At 37.5% G+C, this 14,920-nt stretch overlaps 1 protein-coding gene and 1 pseudogene across 2 annotated transcripts in view; one reads left to right on the forward strand and one right to left on the reverse strand.

The window, feature by feature from the left end:
- Positions 1 to 1,347, reverse strand: part of LOC116074465 — a 3,250-nt pseudogene extending 1,903 nt beyond the window's left edge. The window contains exon 1 of the transcript XR_004112198.1: positions 9 to 1,347. The product of XR_004112198.1 is annotated as a cyclic AMP-dependent transcription factor ATF-7 pseudogene (transcript). The remainder of the gene's footprint in view (positions 1 to 8) is intronic.
- Positions 254 to 10,882, forward strand: LOC116075215 (olfactory receptor 2B11-like). Its single transcript, XM_031348246.1, has 2 exons — positions 254 to 354; positions 9,869 to 10,882. Exon 2 carries the CDS (start codon positions 9,888 to 9,890, stop codon positions 10,824 to 10,826), a length of 939 nt encoding a protein of 312 aa, XP_031204106.1. The 5' UTR covers positions 254 to 354; positions 9,869 to 9,887; the 3' UTR covers positions 10,827 to 10,882.
- Positions 10,883 to 14,920: the final 4,038 nt, after the last annotated feature.

Below are 14,920 nucleotides of genomic sequence, written 5' to 3' on the forward strand. Positions count from 1 at the left end.
GATCGAACACTAAGGCCATTGCTAGGGGCTGTTGCCGAACTGTGCTGAATCACTGGGGCTGGAGAACCTGTTGGCTCTGAGCTTTCCTTGGGACTTTCTAGGTAGCCTTGGGTCTTTTTCTGTAGTGCAGTGACCGGGCAATCTTTATGAGCTAACAGTAGCTGCTTCAACTGAGCAACTTCATTGCGTAGTAACGTGACTTCATTACTCAGCTGAATGTTCTGAGAAGTAAGTTCTTCTGCCTTCTTTTCCAGGGAGGACACCCACAGCTTCCGCTTCTGGCAGCATCGGGAGGCTGCAGCTCTGTTCCGCTCTAAAAACCGCTGCCGCCGCTCATCTGGATCTTCATCCACTGTACGCCGGTGCCGTCCCCCAGTGCTAGGGGTGGGCTGAGCTGGAGAGACCTGTGGCTGGGCAGAGGATGGGGCATCTGGGTGCTGGATGAGGATCTGGTTCTGCTCTGGACGGGCTGTCACCATGGTGCTTGCAGTACCCACCACCATTCCACAACCTCCATTGATTGAAGAAACTTGATGGGTCAGCGTGGCTTTTAGTCTCATTTTGGCTTCTGACGGCATAGGGTGGCCAGTGGGAGAAATGGAGCCACTATTGTTAACTGGTGGGCCAGGTATACCAGGAATGTTGGGCACCATGGACACAGGTCTGGCCAGCGAAATAACAGAAGGCATCTGTACTGGAGGCCCTGGCAACATAGGCATGGTCTGTCCATTAGCAAGATGCATGACAAGAGGGAGGGAGCCAGTAGGAGATCCTATTTGCCTGTTGGATGGTGGAGCCTGTGTGATGACAGATGTTGGGGAAGGAAGAGTTGGATGAAGTGGATCATAACCTAAGTGGAGAGGCAGGGAGCCAGGACGTACGATGGTGGGTGTAGGGGTAGAGATCACAACCGGTTTTGTGGTAACTTCCTTCTCCTTCAGTGGTGAGGAACAAGGGCTAGAAGCAGGACTGTCAGGGGGCGATGAGTCTACCTCTACTGGCTCTTCTTCCTTGATTTTGATGTCTGGTGTAGAGGGCAGAGACATGTCAAGAGGCCCAGTAGTACCCTTTTTCTCATCATCATCAGAAGCCTTCTTAAATTCATGTTCAAAGGAACTAGCTAGTTCATTGAAGAGCCCCACCTCCTCACAGTTCTTCAGAAATCTAGTCGGAGTAGGTGTTTGATCTGCAATGATGACTGAGTCCGTTTGGGCTGGGCCAAGTTTCAGTGTCATCTCATGCTTATGTTTATGAACTGCCAGGTGGTCCTCATTTGTAAATCTCTGTCCACAGCCTGGGGCACTGCACACAAACGGTCTGTCGTCTCCCATATTTCATAAAGCAGAGCAGAGCTCTGCCTTCTGCAGTGCCAAGCCCTAAACCCACTTTTTGGGAAATCTTTTGAGTCTTCAACCTAGTTTAGCAGTCCTCCTCTCTTCTATTCCAAGGTTCCTCCATTAGATTTCCACTAGACTTCGCTTCCCTCAGGATTCAACCCCCCTTTCCTCTATCACTTCCTTTTTAACTAACACACCGTGCAGCCACAGGCCTCAACACTGGGGAGAGAGAGAGCTCCAGGCCATCAGCAGCAGGCCCCACTTTTGGTACAACAACACTAGGATACATAAAAGAATCAATCCTGATACTAAAGAAGAAAATTTTCTGTAAGCAGTCAATTCCCAGATAATCATACACCAATAATATAATGCACTCTAGTGAATGAAAGCAAAATGTGTACGCAATACATTGCAAACATTTTTACCATACATATTTTCTCCCTGCCCACCCAATTTCTATAACACAACACACATAGTACAGTGAATGTTGGATAGCTTCTCATCTGTGTATATCCCAAAGTTAAATTATGCCTTCACATGACATTTCACTGAAGGTCAAACAAATGCCAGAAGGCGGGATTTGGTGCAAGATTTCTTAATGACAGTAGATTTATTGCTATGAGGTTGTCCAATATGCAGAGTCTAGCTTTACTTTTTTCTTCCATGACATTTCCTTCAAGGAACAAAAGATTTTAAACAGTGGACAGGACAGAGTATTTTGAATTAAGAATTTTAAGGTTTGACATGAACTTTTATTTCTGATTTAAGCATAAGCAAAATGACAGAGAAAAAAAAAGTACCTTAAAGAATGGCATGATGCATAGGTCATCTGAAATTCCCTGCAGAGTATTTATTTAAAAAAGAATTTTAAGTCTCAGTTCATTGGTTTAAATATACCTACATGTTTGATTCTTGCAAGTACTGTAATTTCTAATTAAATATTATATTAAATGTTTCTAACCAGCCAATATCATTGTAAAAAACCAATTAGCTTATTTGAACAAACAGAGAGGGTTTTGACTAGGATATAATGTTAAGAAATGTTAAGTTGAAATTTAAACATGGATCAAGTGCATGTACTTTTACTGTAAAACTCTTCTTTTATAATTAGGTAATAGGGCTCCTTAGGGCATCACCAACCCAAACAACTATATTTCCTTTCTGAACCTCTTGGATGAAGAGCACTCACATTTGTAGAAGAAACTTTACTAAAGTTCAAAACACACTGTCTTAGGGTTTCTATTCCTGCACAAACATCATGACCAAGAAGCAAGATGGGGAGGAAAGGGTTTATTCAGCTTATGTCCACACTGCTGTTCATTACCAAAGGAAGTCAGGACTAGAACTCAAGCAGGTTAGGAAGCAGGAGCTGACACAGAGGCCATGGAGAGATGTTCTTTACTGGCTTGCTTCACCTGGCTTGCTCAGCCTGCTCTCTTATACAACCCAAGACTTCCAGCCCAGGAACGGCACCACCCACAAGAGGCCCTACCCACTTGATCACTAATTGAGAAAATGCCCCACAGCTGGATCTCATTGAGGAACTTCCCCAACTGAAACTCCCTTCTCTGTGATAACTCCAGCTTGTGTCAAGTTGACACAAAACCAGCCAGTACACACACATTGACCTCCCACACCATAATACTTTGAGACATGAATACTCCACTTGCACCACTAGACAGATAATCTAAACAGAAACTAAAAAGAGACACAATTAAACTAACAGAAGTTATGGACCAAATGAATTTAACAGGTATCACAAAACGATTCACCCCAAAACAAAAGAATATGCCTTCTTCTTAACACTTAATGAGACTTTCTCAAAACTGACCACATAATTGACATAAGCCTCAACAGATATAAAAAGATTGAAATAATCCCCTGCATTCTGGGGATTAGTCCAGATCACCCTGGACTAATGCTGGTCTTCAATAACAACAAAAACAACAGAAACTTTAAATACTCACAGAAATTGAACAACTCTCTACTCAAAGATAATTTTGTCAGGGAAGAAATAAAGAAATTAAAGACTTTGTAGTATTCAATGAAAATGAAGGCAGAGCATACCCAAACTTATGGGGCACAATGAAAGCAGTGTTAAGAGGAAAATTCATAGCATCAAGTGCCTTCATGAGGAAATTGGAGAGATACTATACTAACAATGCAACAGCACACCTGAAAAGTCTAGAACAAATATACCTCTGACCCAGAATTGTTCCTGTCTGAAAGAACTGTAGGGACGAACATGGAGAAGAGCCTGAGGGAAAGGAGTTCCAGTGACAGGCCCAAATTGTGATCCAGCTCAAGGGAATGTCCAAAGGCATAAAGATGAGTAGGTGGCAGGAAATAAACTCAGGGCTAAAATCAACCAATTAGAGAAAAGGAAGATTATTTTTGCATCATTGCCTTTGTTTTTCTTTTATTCTATTATTATTATTATTATTATTATTATTATTATTATTATTATTATTTATCATTATTATTTATTCTTTTTTACAGCCTAGACTTTATCCCCCTCTCAGTCAGCCCTCTGACTGTTCCACATCCCATACCACCTCCCCCTCTTCCCTTTTTACCCTTCTTTCCCCCCACCACCACATCTCCAAGAGGATGTCACCACCCCACCAGACCTCCCCATTTCCTGAGGCCTCAAGTCTCTTGAGGGTTAGGTGCATCTTCTTTCACTGAGTCAAGACCTGACAGCCCTCTGCTGTATACGTGTTGGGGGCCTTATATCAGCTGGTGTATGCTGCCTGGTTGGTGGCTCAGTATCTGAGCAATCTCAGGGGTCCAGGTTAGTGGAAAGTGCTTGTCTTCCTATAGGGTCTCCCTCTTTCTCAGCTTCTTCCAACTTTTCCCTAATTCAACCACAAGGGTTGACAACTTCTGCCAATTGGTTGGATGTAAATATCTGCATTTGACTCTTTCATCTGCTTGTATGGCCTTTTGGAGGACAGTCATGCTAGGCTCCTTTTTGTAAGCACACCATAGTATCAGTAATAGTGGCTGGTCTTTGGACATTCCCTTGAGCTGGATGACAATTTGGGCCTGTCACTGGAACTCCTTTCCCTCAGGCTTTTCTCCATTTTTGTTCCTGCAGTTCTTTCAGACAGTAACAATTCTGGTCCTGTGAGGGTTCTATGCTCCAGTGTAAGGGAATGCCAGGGCCAGGAAATGGGAGAGGGTGGGTTGGTGAGCAGAGGAGGAGGGAACAGGGTTTTTTTTATTATTTTTTTTCTTTTTTCTTTTCGGAGGGGAAGCCAGGAAAGGTGATATCATTTGACATGTAAATAAGGGAAATAGCTAATAAAAAAAAATAAAACAATTCTGAGTCAGAGTTTTTGACTGAGGGATGGCAACCCCATCAATCCACTTGATGCCCTGTCTTTCTACTGGAGGTGGACTCTACAAATTCCCTCTCCCCACTGTAGGGCATTCCATCTAAAGTCCCTCTCTTTGAGTCCTGATAGTCTTTCACCTCCCAGGTCTCTAGTACATTCTAGAGGGTTCCCTCAACTCTGCTCTCTGGAAGTTGAGCATTTTCATTCTTTCTGCTGGCCCTCAGGGCTTCAGTCCCGACCTCCCCTGCCCCTCCCAATACCTGATCATGTTCCCCAATTCCCCTCCTTGTCTCCTCTCCCACCCAGATCACTCCCAGCCTCCCCCATCCCTGCTTTGTGATTGCTTTCTTCTTGCTCCTAACCCTAACCCTCATCATTGCCTTTTAATTGTCATAAAATACTAAATAATTAGATTGTCTTTAATTTTTTTTTTATTTTTTGAGACAGGGTTTCTTTGTGTAGCCCTACCTTTGCTGGAACTCACTCTGGCCTTGAACTCAGAAATCCGTCTGCCTCTGCCTCCCAAGTGCTGAGAAATTTTCTTAGTTTTCTAGATTATTTATAGTGGGTTCTGAATTCATTGCATATTACTCTTTATTGGTATACTGTACATAACTAAAATCTTAAATTTTATTTAATCTCCATAAATAAAGTAATAAAAAAAATTCTCACTTAAATTTTTCAGAATAATTGATTCAAACAAGGTCATCTTTAATTGTATACATTTTAGTGGGTGTTCAGTGTGTTGGGAAGTGGAATCAATGCTTTTTTTTCCCAAATGTTTCCCACTGCAGCAGAGATTGTCTTCTAACCTCAGCACAGTAGATACTTGACAAGCATGTCTTTGGAGAGCTCTTTCCCAGGGAACGTTCTCTGTCTAATCACTCTGGAGAAGAATAAATGAGTTGTCTGTGAAAACAATGCACGGGACTCTAGGGAATAGCAAAGAAAAATGATAACTCAAAAGGCTTCTTGGTATTTTCTATTGTCTTCCTAAAGAGTTTTTCCTCCACTTGGTTCCTTTGTATGAGCAATAACTTGACAGTTTTGAAAAAAAATCTTAAACTCTTATCTTCATACTAGAATCTCTCTGTATTCTTGAAAAGAAAAACTTCAAATATCTTACTTTGTAATTACTCTTTAATCACATAAATAAGGTAAGTGAAAAGGCAACTATATTGACAGACATCCATTCCTAGGAAGGTTGCAAAGTGTGGGCTGCAGTATCTAATTTGTATACAGGAAAGACAGCTTCATTTCAGAAAGCCATTTATAAGATCTGGCTGTATCTGTTTCAATGGCTTTTGGAACAACTAGACTTTAATTTTTAACTCATTTATTTCTCAGTCTATCATCGAAATCAAACTTAGAAGCACTATTCTCCTCAGATGTTGATTACCTGAGTGAAGTATTATTGCTTTAGTCATTTCATCTTATAAAGGCATGTTTAAAATATAACTTATCTTGCTCAAGTGTTTCATCCAATGCTTTAGTCTATGATAAAAATATTCTTTCATGAGGTCGTTTTCAAAATAAATACAATTCTTACAACTGATGAACCTAAAAGTACTGTAAATATTAATAAAACAATGTATGTTTTCAAACTGAGTGTGAATATAATATACTGATCTGAAAATGCAGATATATACAGCATGCCAATAGGAACTCAGTCTGAAATTCAACAGTGATTTTAAACACTCCTGGATGAATATACCTCTGTGAGTTGAAATTGTGATAAATCATTATTGAAAACCAAGACTCTATATTTTTCCCCATTCCCTCGTGCCTCCAATCTACCCACAAAATCTAGTCTATTTTCCTTTTTCCATGGAGATACATGCACCCCCCCCCTTAGACCTCTCTAACTGTGGATTGCAAATGTGACTATTATTTACTTAAGAGCTAATATCCACTTACAAGTGAGTATATATCATGCTTGTCTTTCTGCATCTGAGTTGCCTTGCTTAAGATAATTTTTTTCTAGCTCCACATTTTTTGTTGGACTTCTAATAGTGAGAGTCAGGTGTCCCTAACTCTTTTGCATGCTCGTGAGACCCTTTTCCTTCTATGGGTTTGTCTTGTCCAGCCTTGATAGGAGAGTCTGTGACTAGTCTTATTGCATCTTATGCTGAGATAATTGATATCACTTGGAGGCTTGCTCTTTTCTGAAGGGAAAATAAGAGCAGGAGGTGTGAAGGGGGACTGGAAGGAGGGGAGAAAAGGAGGGCATGGCCAGTATATATTTTATGACAGAAGAATAAAAAAAGAAAAATAATATTAAATCATTGAATTCAATAAGTGTACCATGATATCTCATAAAAATAACTAAGAATATCCAAAAACTGAAGATAGAGAATAATGATAAATACACGGGAAGGTAAGTCACATTTGTGTCAGAAGATACAGGGAGGGAAAGGTGGAATACAAATTAATATGAGTTAGATAAACTTAATTATGAAAAAATTTTAGAGAATAAGTCTAAAATTGCTCTTTTAAAAAACTAAACTAACAGATTACCCATGTTTGAAAACTGATTGTAGTAATGCTAAGTAAGTATTAGAATTCAGTAAGCTCCATAAGTTATGTTTTTGGAAATAATTATTTTATAAGCAGAGTAATAGATTCAGTGCTCTTATTCATATTTCTTCTACAACATATTCTCCTGAAATAAGAATTTAGCCTAATATATCACTTAGTAGTGCTTATCTCAGAAGCTATGCTGCCTCCATGGGCATCATGGCCTTAATTTCAGGTACTTTCTATGGATTCCAGAAGTGTTAACTTATAATCGGCTGTTTTGTTACTATATTTTAGATACTGATAAATTATTGATACCTAGATTATCCATAGCTATTAGGAAACTAACAAAGCAAACACTTAAAGGAATCTTAAAATACAGAAATAAAATTCTCTTATTTGGGAACAGTGCTAAAGGATTTTAAGAGTGGGGAAAGCTTGTTAGAGTGATTATCATAAAGCACTCATTAAGAATTTGTTTATGAGACTGGATAGATGGCTCAGCAGTTAAGAATATTGCCTTTTAGAGGAACTGAATTTTATTCCCAGCATTCATGTGGAGGTTTGCAATTAACATTAATTCCAGTTCCAGGGATTCTTTACCTTCTTCTCGCCTCTGTGGGCACCAACACATATGTGATTCACAGGCAAAACACACATACCTATATTTAATTTTTAAAATTTGTTACAAATAGAAGTTGTTAGAATTATTACCTTAACATATAGGACTTTTTCCCTTTTGTTTTTATAATGTATGCATCTGACCAAGTATAATGTGTAATCAAAGAACATGATTCATATGTTATTCTGAATGGGTCCTTATGGACTCTCACAAGGTGGCTGTGAACTTTCTTTTTTTTTTAAAGATTTATTTATTTATTGTATGTAAGTACATTGTAGCTGTCTTCAGACACACCAGAAGAGGGCATCAGATCTCATTATGGATGGTTGTGAGCCACCATGTGGTTGCTGGGATTTGAACTGAGGACCTTTGGAAGAGCAGTCAGTGCTCTTAACCACTGAGCCATCTTTCCAGTCCTGGCTGTGAACTTTCAATGAAAAGAAGATTGAGATCCGCTTCTACCTCTAAGAAAATAGTCTGCTGTAAAGATGCTAAATAGCAAGGGGAGTAACTCAGACTTGTTGAGTAGAACATTATCTAAACATCCATTTGAATATTCATTTTTTCAGAGATGACTTTTTATGAAACATTAATGAATAAAATGTGTAAATAAACAATTATTAGTTTTCTTTTTTTTTAAGATTTATTTATTATGTATTTATTATAAGTACACTGTAGCTGTCTTCAGATGCACCAGAAGAGGGCATCAGATCTCATTATGGGTGGTTGTAAGCCATCATGTGGTTGCTGGGATTTGAACTCATGACCTTTGGAAGAGCAATCGGTGCTCTTACCCACTGAGCCATCTCAACAGCCAATTATTAGTTTTCAAACATTGTTTTATTCTGCTCCATGATTTTGTTGCATCAGCATATACTTTAGCTATGAAGTAAGATACTACATCTAGGAAATATAAAATAACTGGGATTTGAGTGTGATTCTATCTAAATTAAGACATATGCTGAAAAAAGATTGTTGGTGTTTAAAAATATATTCACAAAAATAATATGAATTACAAAGATCAATATATTCCTGATAGTACAGCAAATTTTTGTATTAAATAATGCATTAAGCTCAATTGATAAAGAAATACCTCTATGATAAGAAACACCTTATGTTTACTATAATTTATCATAAATTATTGAATGCCAAACATGCATTAAATAGTTATATAACAAAGTACATAAATACCAAAAAAGGAACAACACTGTAACTGAGGCTTAACTCATTTGGCTTATAAATATGTGCTGTTTATAACTGTACAAACAAGAAAGGAAAAGTTTAAACTACATTGCTCAATCTCAAGTATATAGAGGAGTGTGTTTAGATTTCAAATGTACTTATTACTCATATCAATGAGTTAATGATTCCGCTCAGGAGATAGAACTGGACAGACCAACCTTCCAGACTGAGAGTTCAGAACTCAGAACTCTTTCTACCAATTTCGCTGACTGATTCCTGGAAATGTTGTCATGATGTTTCCGCAACACCTTCAGCTCTGCTGTTAAAATTAGTTTCTCACCTTTATGCCATATGTACTGTCAGATAATTAGAAAGCCCCTTTAAAGTTTAGTGTCATAAATACAAGTTAATTCGCCACTTGTCAGATTATTTTATCTGTATGCTTCCAGGAGTGTGTATGTGTATAAATGGATATGCATACATGTTTCTGTGCTGTGTGTGTATTGTGCATATAAAATCCAGCATCCATGTCATATTTTTTTTCTACATTTTGTTTCTACTTTATGTTTGGAGACTGTGACTCCCATTAAACTTGGAACTCACCAATTCAGCTACACTAAGAGGTCAGCAAGCTCCAAAAAATAACCAGACTTTTCTTAACTAGAACTGGGATTATAGAAATGTTTTTACTTGAAGAAAATACCCAGGTCCTCTTGCTTTGGCACAAAACTCTATATGGACTAGGTTATCTACTAACCATCACTCATGACATTCCAAATGCAGAATGCCAACTCTGGTTTCTATAGTCATAGCCAATGAGTCATAAGACTTTGCTATAATACTAACTTCTTGATACTTCTTTATTATAGGAGAGTCAGATTGCAGAGAATGACATTGATCAATAAAAGTCACCCAGAAGAGTTTATTCTACTTGGTTTTGCAGACCGTCCTTGGCTGGAACTTCCTATCTTTATTATTCTTCTAGTAACCTACCCCACAGCCATGATTGGAAACATTGCCATCATTCTGGTATCCACATTCGACCCCCATCTCCACAGCCCCATGTATTTCTTCCTCACCAACCTCTCCTTTCTGGACATGTGCTACACAACAAGCATTGTGCCTCAGATGCTAATTAACCTTGGGGGCTCCACAAAGACCATCAGCTATATGAGGTGTGTAGTTCAGCTTTATTTCTTCCACATAATGGGGGGTACAGAGTGTGTCCTCCTGGCTCTTATGTCCTTTGACCGATATGTGGCCATCTGCAAACCACTGCACTACACCCTCATAATGAATCGGCGTAACTGTCTTCTGTTAGTGTCCACTGTGTGGCTGACTGGAATTTCCTATGCTGTCTCAGAGGCCACTGTGACACTGAAATTGCCTCTATGTGGCCACAATAAACTGGATCACTTGCTGTGTGAGATTCCAATTCTGATAAAAACTGCTTGTGGTGAAAAAGAAACAAATGAGCTTGCTCTCTCAGTAGTATGCATTTTTCTTTTAGCTATTCCTCTGTGTTTAATTCTTGCTTCCTATGCTAGTATTGGACATGCTGTTTTTAAAATAAAATCATCAGAGGGAAGGAAAAAGGCCATTGGGACATGTTCCTCTCATCTCATTGTAGTTCTCTTGTTCTATGGCCCAGGCATTAGTATGTATCTTCAACCTCCCTCCTCTATTACAAAAGACCAACCTAAGTTCATGGCTCTCTTCTACGGAGTAGTAACTCCTACTCTGAACCCCTTCATCTATACTCTGAGAAATAAAGATGTAAAGGGGGCATTAGGTAACCTATTCAGAAACATTTTTATTTCAAAGTGAAACCTTATGAACATTATACAAAATAGTTAAGACATTAGCAGCTTTACCTATAATTCATTCCCTTTAAAACAAAAAACAAAAAACAAAAAACAAAAACTCACCTGTCTTTTTTTTTTACATGTTCATGCAAATTCTGTCTTGTTACTTGATTAACTATACTAGGCAATGGTTAATCTTGGTCAACAAATATGGATGCTTTGCTTAGAAAAATAATTTAAATGCTTGTGTTAGAGTTAGTACATTTACAAATAGTTAAGGTACACTCCTAAATATGTAGGCAAGACTTTCTCAGATCATGTGGTAGGTGAGAAATGATTTGCCTGGTTTTGCAATCTTAACATAGAAATTATAGATACATTGTCTAGAAATTTAGCAAATATATTACCTAAACTTGCCAACTATGTTCATGAAATAATTACTGATTTTTGTTTCCTATCCACTATTGTTGAGGTTTTAGAGGCTATGCTCTCTTATGAAAACTAAGGCTTTCTATCCAATTATTGCTGAGTGAATACTATCATTAACAAAGTGAGGTTGTGTTCTATTCATTATTTTCTTAAACATTCATTTTAAATATCTGAATGAGTTAAACAGCAAAAAAAAAAAAAAAAGTAATATGTGATGACAGCGAGGAACCATTTCTGGGCATATATTTGTAACAAAAGAGTTAGTAATTTGTGATTTTGATTTTGGATTAAAATAGACATTGTTTAAATTTTCTACAATAGGAGTTTTTTAATAGATACTCAACTTCATGTAAGGATGTTCAAAATCTATGTAACTAACAGTTTAATTATCTAAAACAGTTCTAGGACTAACACTGAGAGTTTAATTTTTATCATGAAATCAGTTACACTTCATTATAACACATCAATGGGTTATATAATTATGTGATACTAAATTAATTTATGGATAATTAGACAAGGTATACAATAAAGAGCTAAACACTAGTGAAAATGCAAAAAGTGTCAGATTTCTTGGACCTGGTGTAACAAACATTTTCACAATGAAGAGTTGGGTGCTGGGAAAGGAACCTGTGCCCTCTGAAACAGTGACGAGTGCTTTTAACTGCTAAGCCATCTCTTTAACCCTCTTTTCTTGTGACTTCTATATTAGGTAGCCACACAGCTGTGGTTAAAGGAATAATCAGAAGAATCAGTAAAGATAGGACTCAGGGTTGGAGACCTAAAAGCAAATGATGGTATTTCACTAAAATATTACAAAATTTCAATTCATTGGAAAAGTAAGCACATAAGACCTATAGTACAAAATAATTATTAAAATTAGTACTTAGAAAACATCTAAGAGAGTAGATCTTGAATGTTCTCACTGAAAATTATGTAATAACAGATATGATGACTGCCTTGAATAAATTATTTTATGAATAAATTATTTTATATGTAGACATATATCAATATAATCATACAAAATTCATATAATTGTGTTGAATATACTTTACCATAAGTGTGGAAATTTTTAAGTGATGAAAGATGCTGCTGCATTACATGTCTCAATCATACATGATATTTTCATAGTACATGATATTCAAAGATGTTGTTAAGGTGGTTTTAAATCTAATATTCTTGCTATATTTAGAATAAAATACTGGTGATTGATCAACAACAAGGAGGAAAGTTGCTTTGGGACCTACTGTAAATTCTGATCAAAATTTAAAAAGAAGAGTCAATTGAAAACGGAAAAGTAGTTTAATGTAAATAGTATAAATACACACTGAGGAACAAATTAAACATCAAAGTATTTCTTGAAATCGTTGAAGTCCTACCTCTAGTTAAAGAGCTATTGGCAACTGATAATTGCTGACAGACGACTAGTCTGTTTTTTATATATTTATTTCAAAATATGTTCTTAATTTTCATATATGAATGTGTGTGTGCATGTGTGTGTGTGTGTGTGTGTGTGTGTGTGTTTAAATGCAGTTATCCTATAAGAGATCAACAATGTTCTGGTGAAACACCACAAACTAACAAGTAAAAGCTCAATGTCAGGATTAGATTACCTCCTTTGGAGTTGGTGGCAAGTGAGTTCCCATAAATTCTCAGATATTATAGACTATTGCCATTGCTCTTGTTTAGTCTCCAGATCTTGATGGTAAACCCTACTGCTGAAGACATCACATACTTGAGTATGAGGAAATCAAACTACTATAGACCTGGATGCTTCATCCCTACTGAGTAGCTTTCATAGTGCTAAGAAGTAATTATAAAACCTGTCCGTCTGCGAACCCTGTGAGCTACAGTAACTCCTGCCTGGTAATACATCCCCACTGGTACAATAGTGGCTCAAATATCATGAGAGTAAGCAATGATTTTCTGATTTCTCTCTCTGACTCTGTCTCTCTGTCTCTCCTCTCTCTCTCTCTCTCTCTCTCTCTGTGTGTGTGTGTGTATGTATATATATGTGTGTGTGTGTGTGTGTGTGTATATATATATAATCTCCTTTCCTCCCTCTCTCTACCTATTCTTCTCTTTCTCCTCTCCCTTTCTCTTTCTCCGTTAGTCTCTCACCCCTCACACCACCCCCAGTCTATTTCAGGCTCAGCAATTTGATATAGATTTATGTAATCAACTAGGAAGAACAGAAAGCATACAGGCATCTCCAAACACAAAACTGTTCTTTAATTAGAAAAACTGGACCACTGTCTCTCTATGAAGTAGAAACTGTGCACATGGCTTTGAATGCTTCGTGTTTTTATATGGCTGAAAAGGAGACTTTTGGAGATGTTAGTTAAGTTCTCCTGCAGCCTCAGAGTGGTAGATAATACTCAAAGACATATGTTCATCCTCTTTTTTAGAAGTGTTCAGAGCCCAATATCCCACAGATAATTAGTGAAGTCAAATTTCCTGTTCAGAGCTTCTCAGCCCTAAGTAAATAAACCCTTCATAAGCACTCTAGTGCTGAACCCCTAAGCTTAACTTAAATCGAGTGTCACTCTTGCTCAAATACTCTATGTGTGGATGATATAATAGTACACTTAAGTGACTCCAAAAATTCCACCAGAGAACTCATACAGCTTTTAAACAACTTCTACAAAGTGGCTGGATATAAAATTAACTCAAACAAATCAGTAGCTGTCCTCTACTCAAAGTATAAAAATAGGCTGAAAAATAAGTTAGGGAAACAACACCCTTCACAATAGTCACAAATAATATAAAATATATTGGAGTGATCAAGCAAGAAAGATCAGTATGACAAGAATTTCATGTCTCTGAGGAAATAATCCAAGGAAATATGAAGTCATCTACCACAAACATAGTGTTTCAAAAGATTTCCAACTTCACAAATTCTAGTACTATTTAAACTGTCATTTTTGTTTATAACTCTTGAGCTATCTTTATTTTCAGTAGGTCTTCATGTCACTCATACTTTAAACATAAATACATAGTCTGTAGAGCCCTGTATACTACTATAAGTTAGCACATTTGTTCCCCATGAAAAGCCCCATAGGTAGTAAACCTCTGACTATTCAAGTTTGTTATAGCAAGCTCCAGAGTAAATACATATAGTATGTGTAAGTTAATTATGTGTTATTAATGTATGTTAATTATTAGTAAAAATAGTGTTAATTACATGTAACACATATTTATCACCCTCAATTATTTATTTGTTTGCCTAGTTATTTATTTATTTATTTATTTATTGTGATAGGTTTTCATGTATAGAGTGTCTGGCTAGGAACTCAATTTGTACATCAGTTTGATCTCCAACTCACAGAAATCCATCAGCTTCTGTCTCCTTAGTCCTGGAATTGAAGAAGTGCCATTCTTGTTGGCACCTTACCCTAGATTCTTTAAACAACTTCTCTGGTAGTTTGAGAAGAAATGCTCCCCATAGGAGTGTCCTACCTGGGGATCTATCCTACCTGCAGACACCAAGCCTTACACTATTGCTGTGGTCAAGAGGTGCTTGCTGACAGGAACCTGGTGTTGCTGCTTCTTGGATGGTCTGGCCAGCAACTGAACAATGCAGATGTAGGTGCTTGGAGCCAACCATCAGACTGAGCTCAAGGACCTCATGGAGGAGCTGGTGGAAAAACTGGAAGAGTTAAGGGGAACTGAAACCCCATAGGAAGAACA

This window comes from Mastomys coucha, unplaced genomic scaffold, assembly GCF_008632895.1.
Source record: "Mastomys coucha isolate ucsf_1 unplaced genomic scaffold, UCSF_Mcou_1 pScaffold3, whole genome shotgun sequence".
Classification (NCBI taxonomy): Eukaryota; Metazoa; Chordata; class Mammalia; order Rodentia; family Muridae; genus Mastomys; species Mastomys coucha.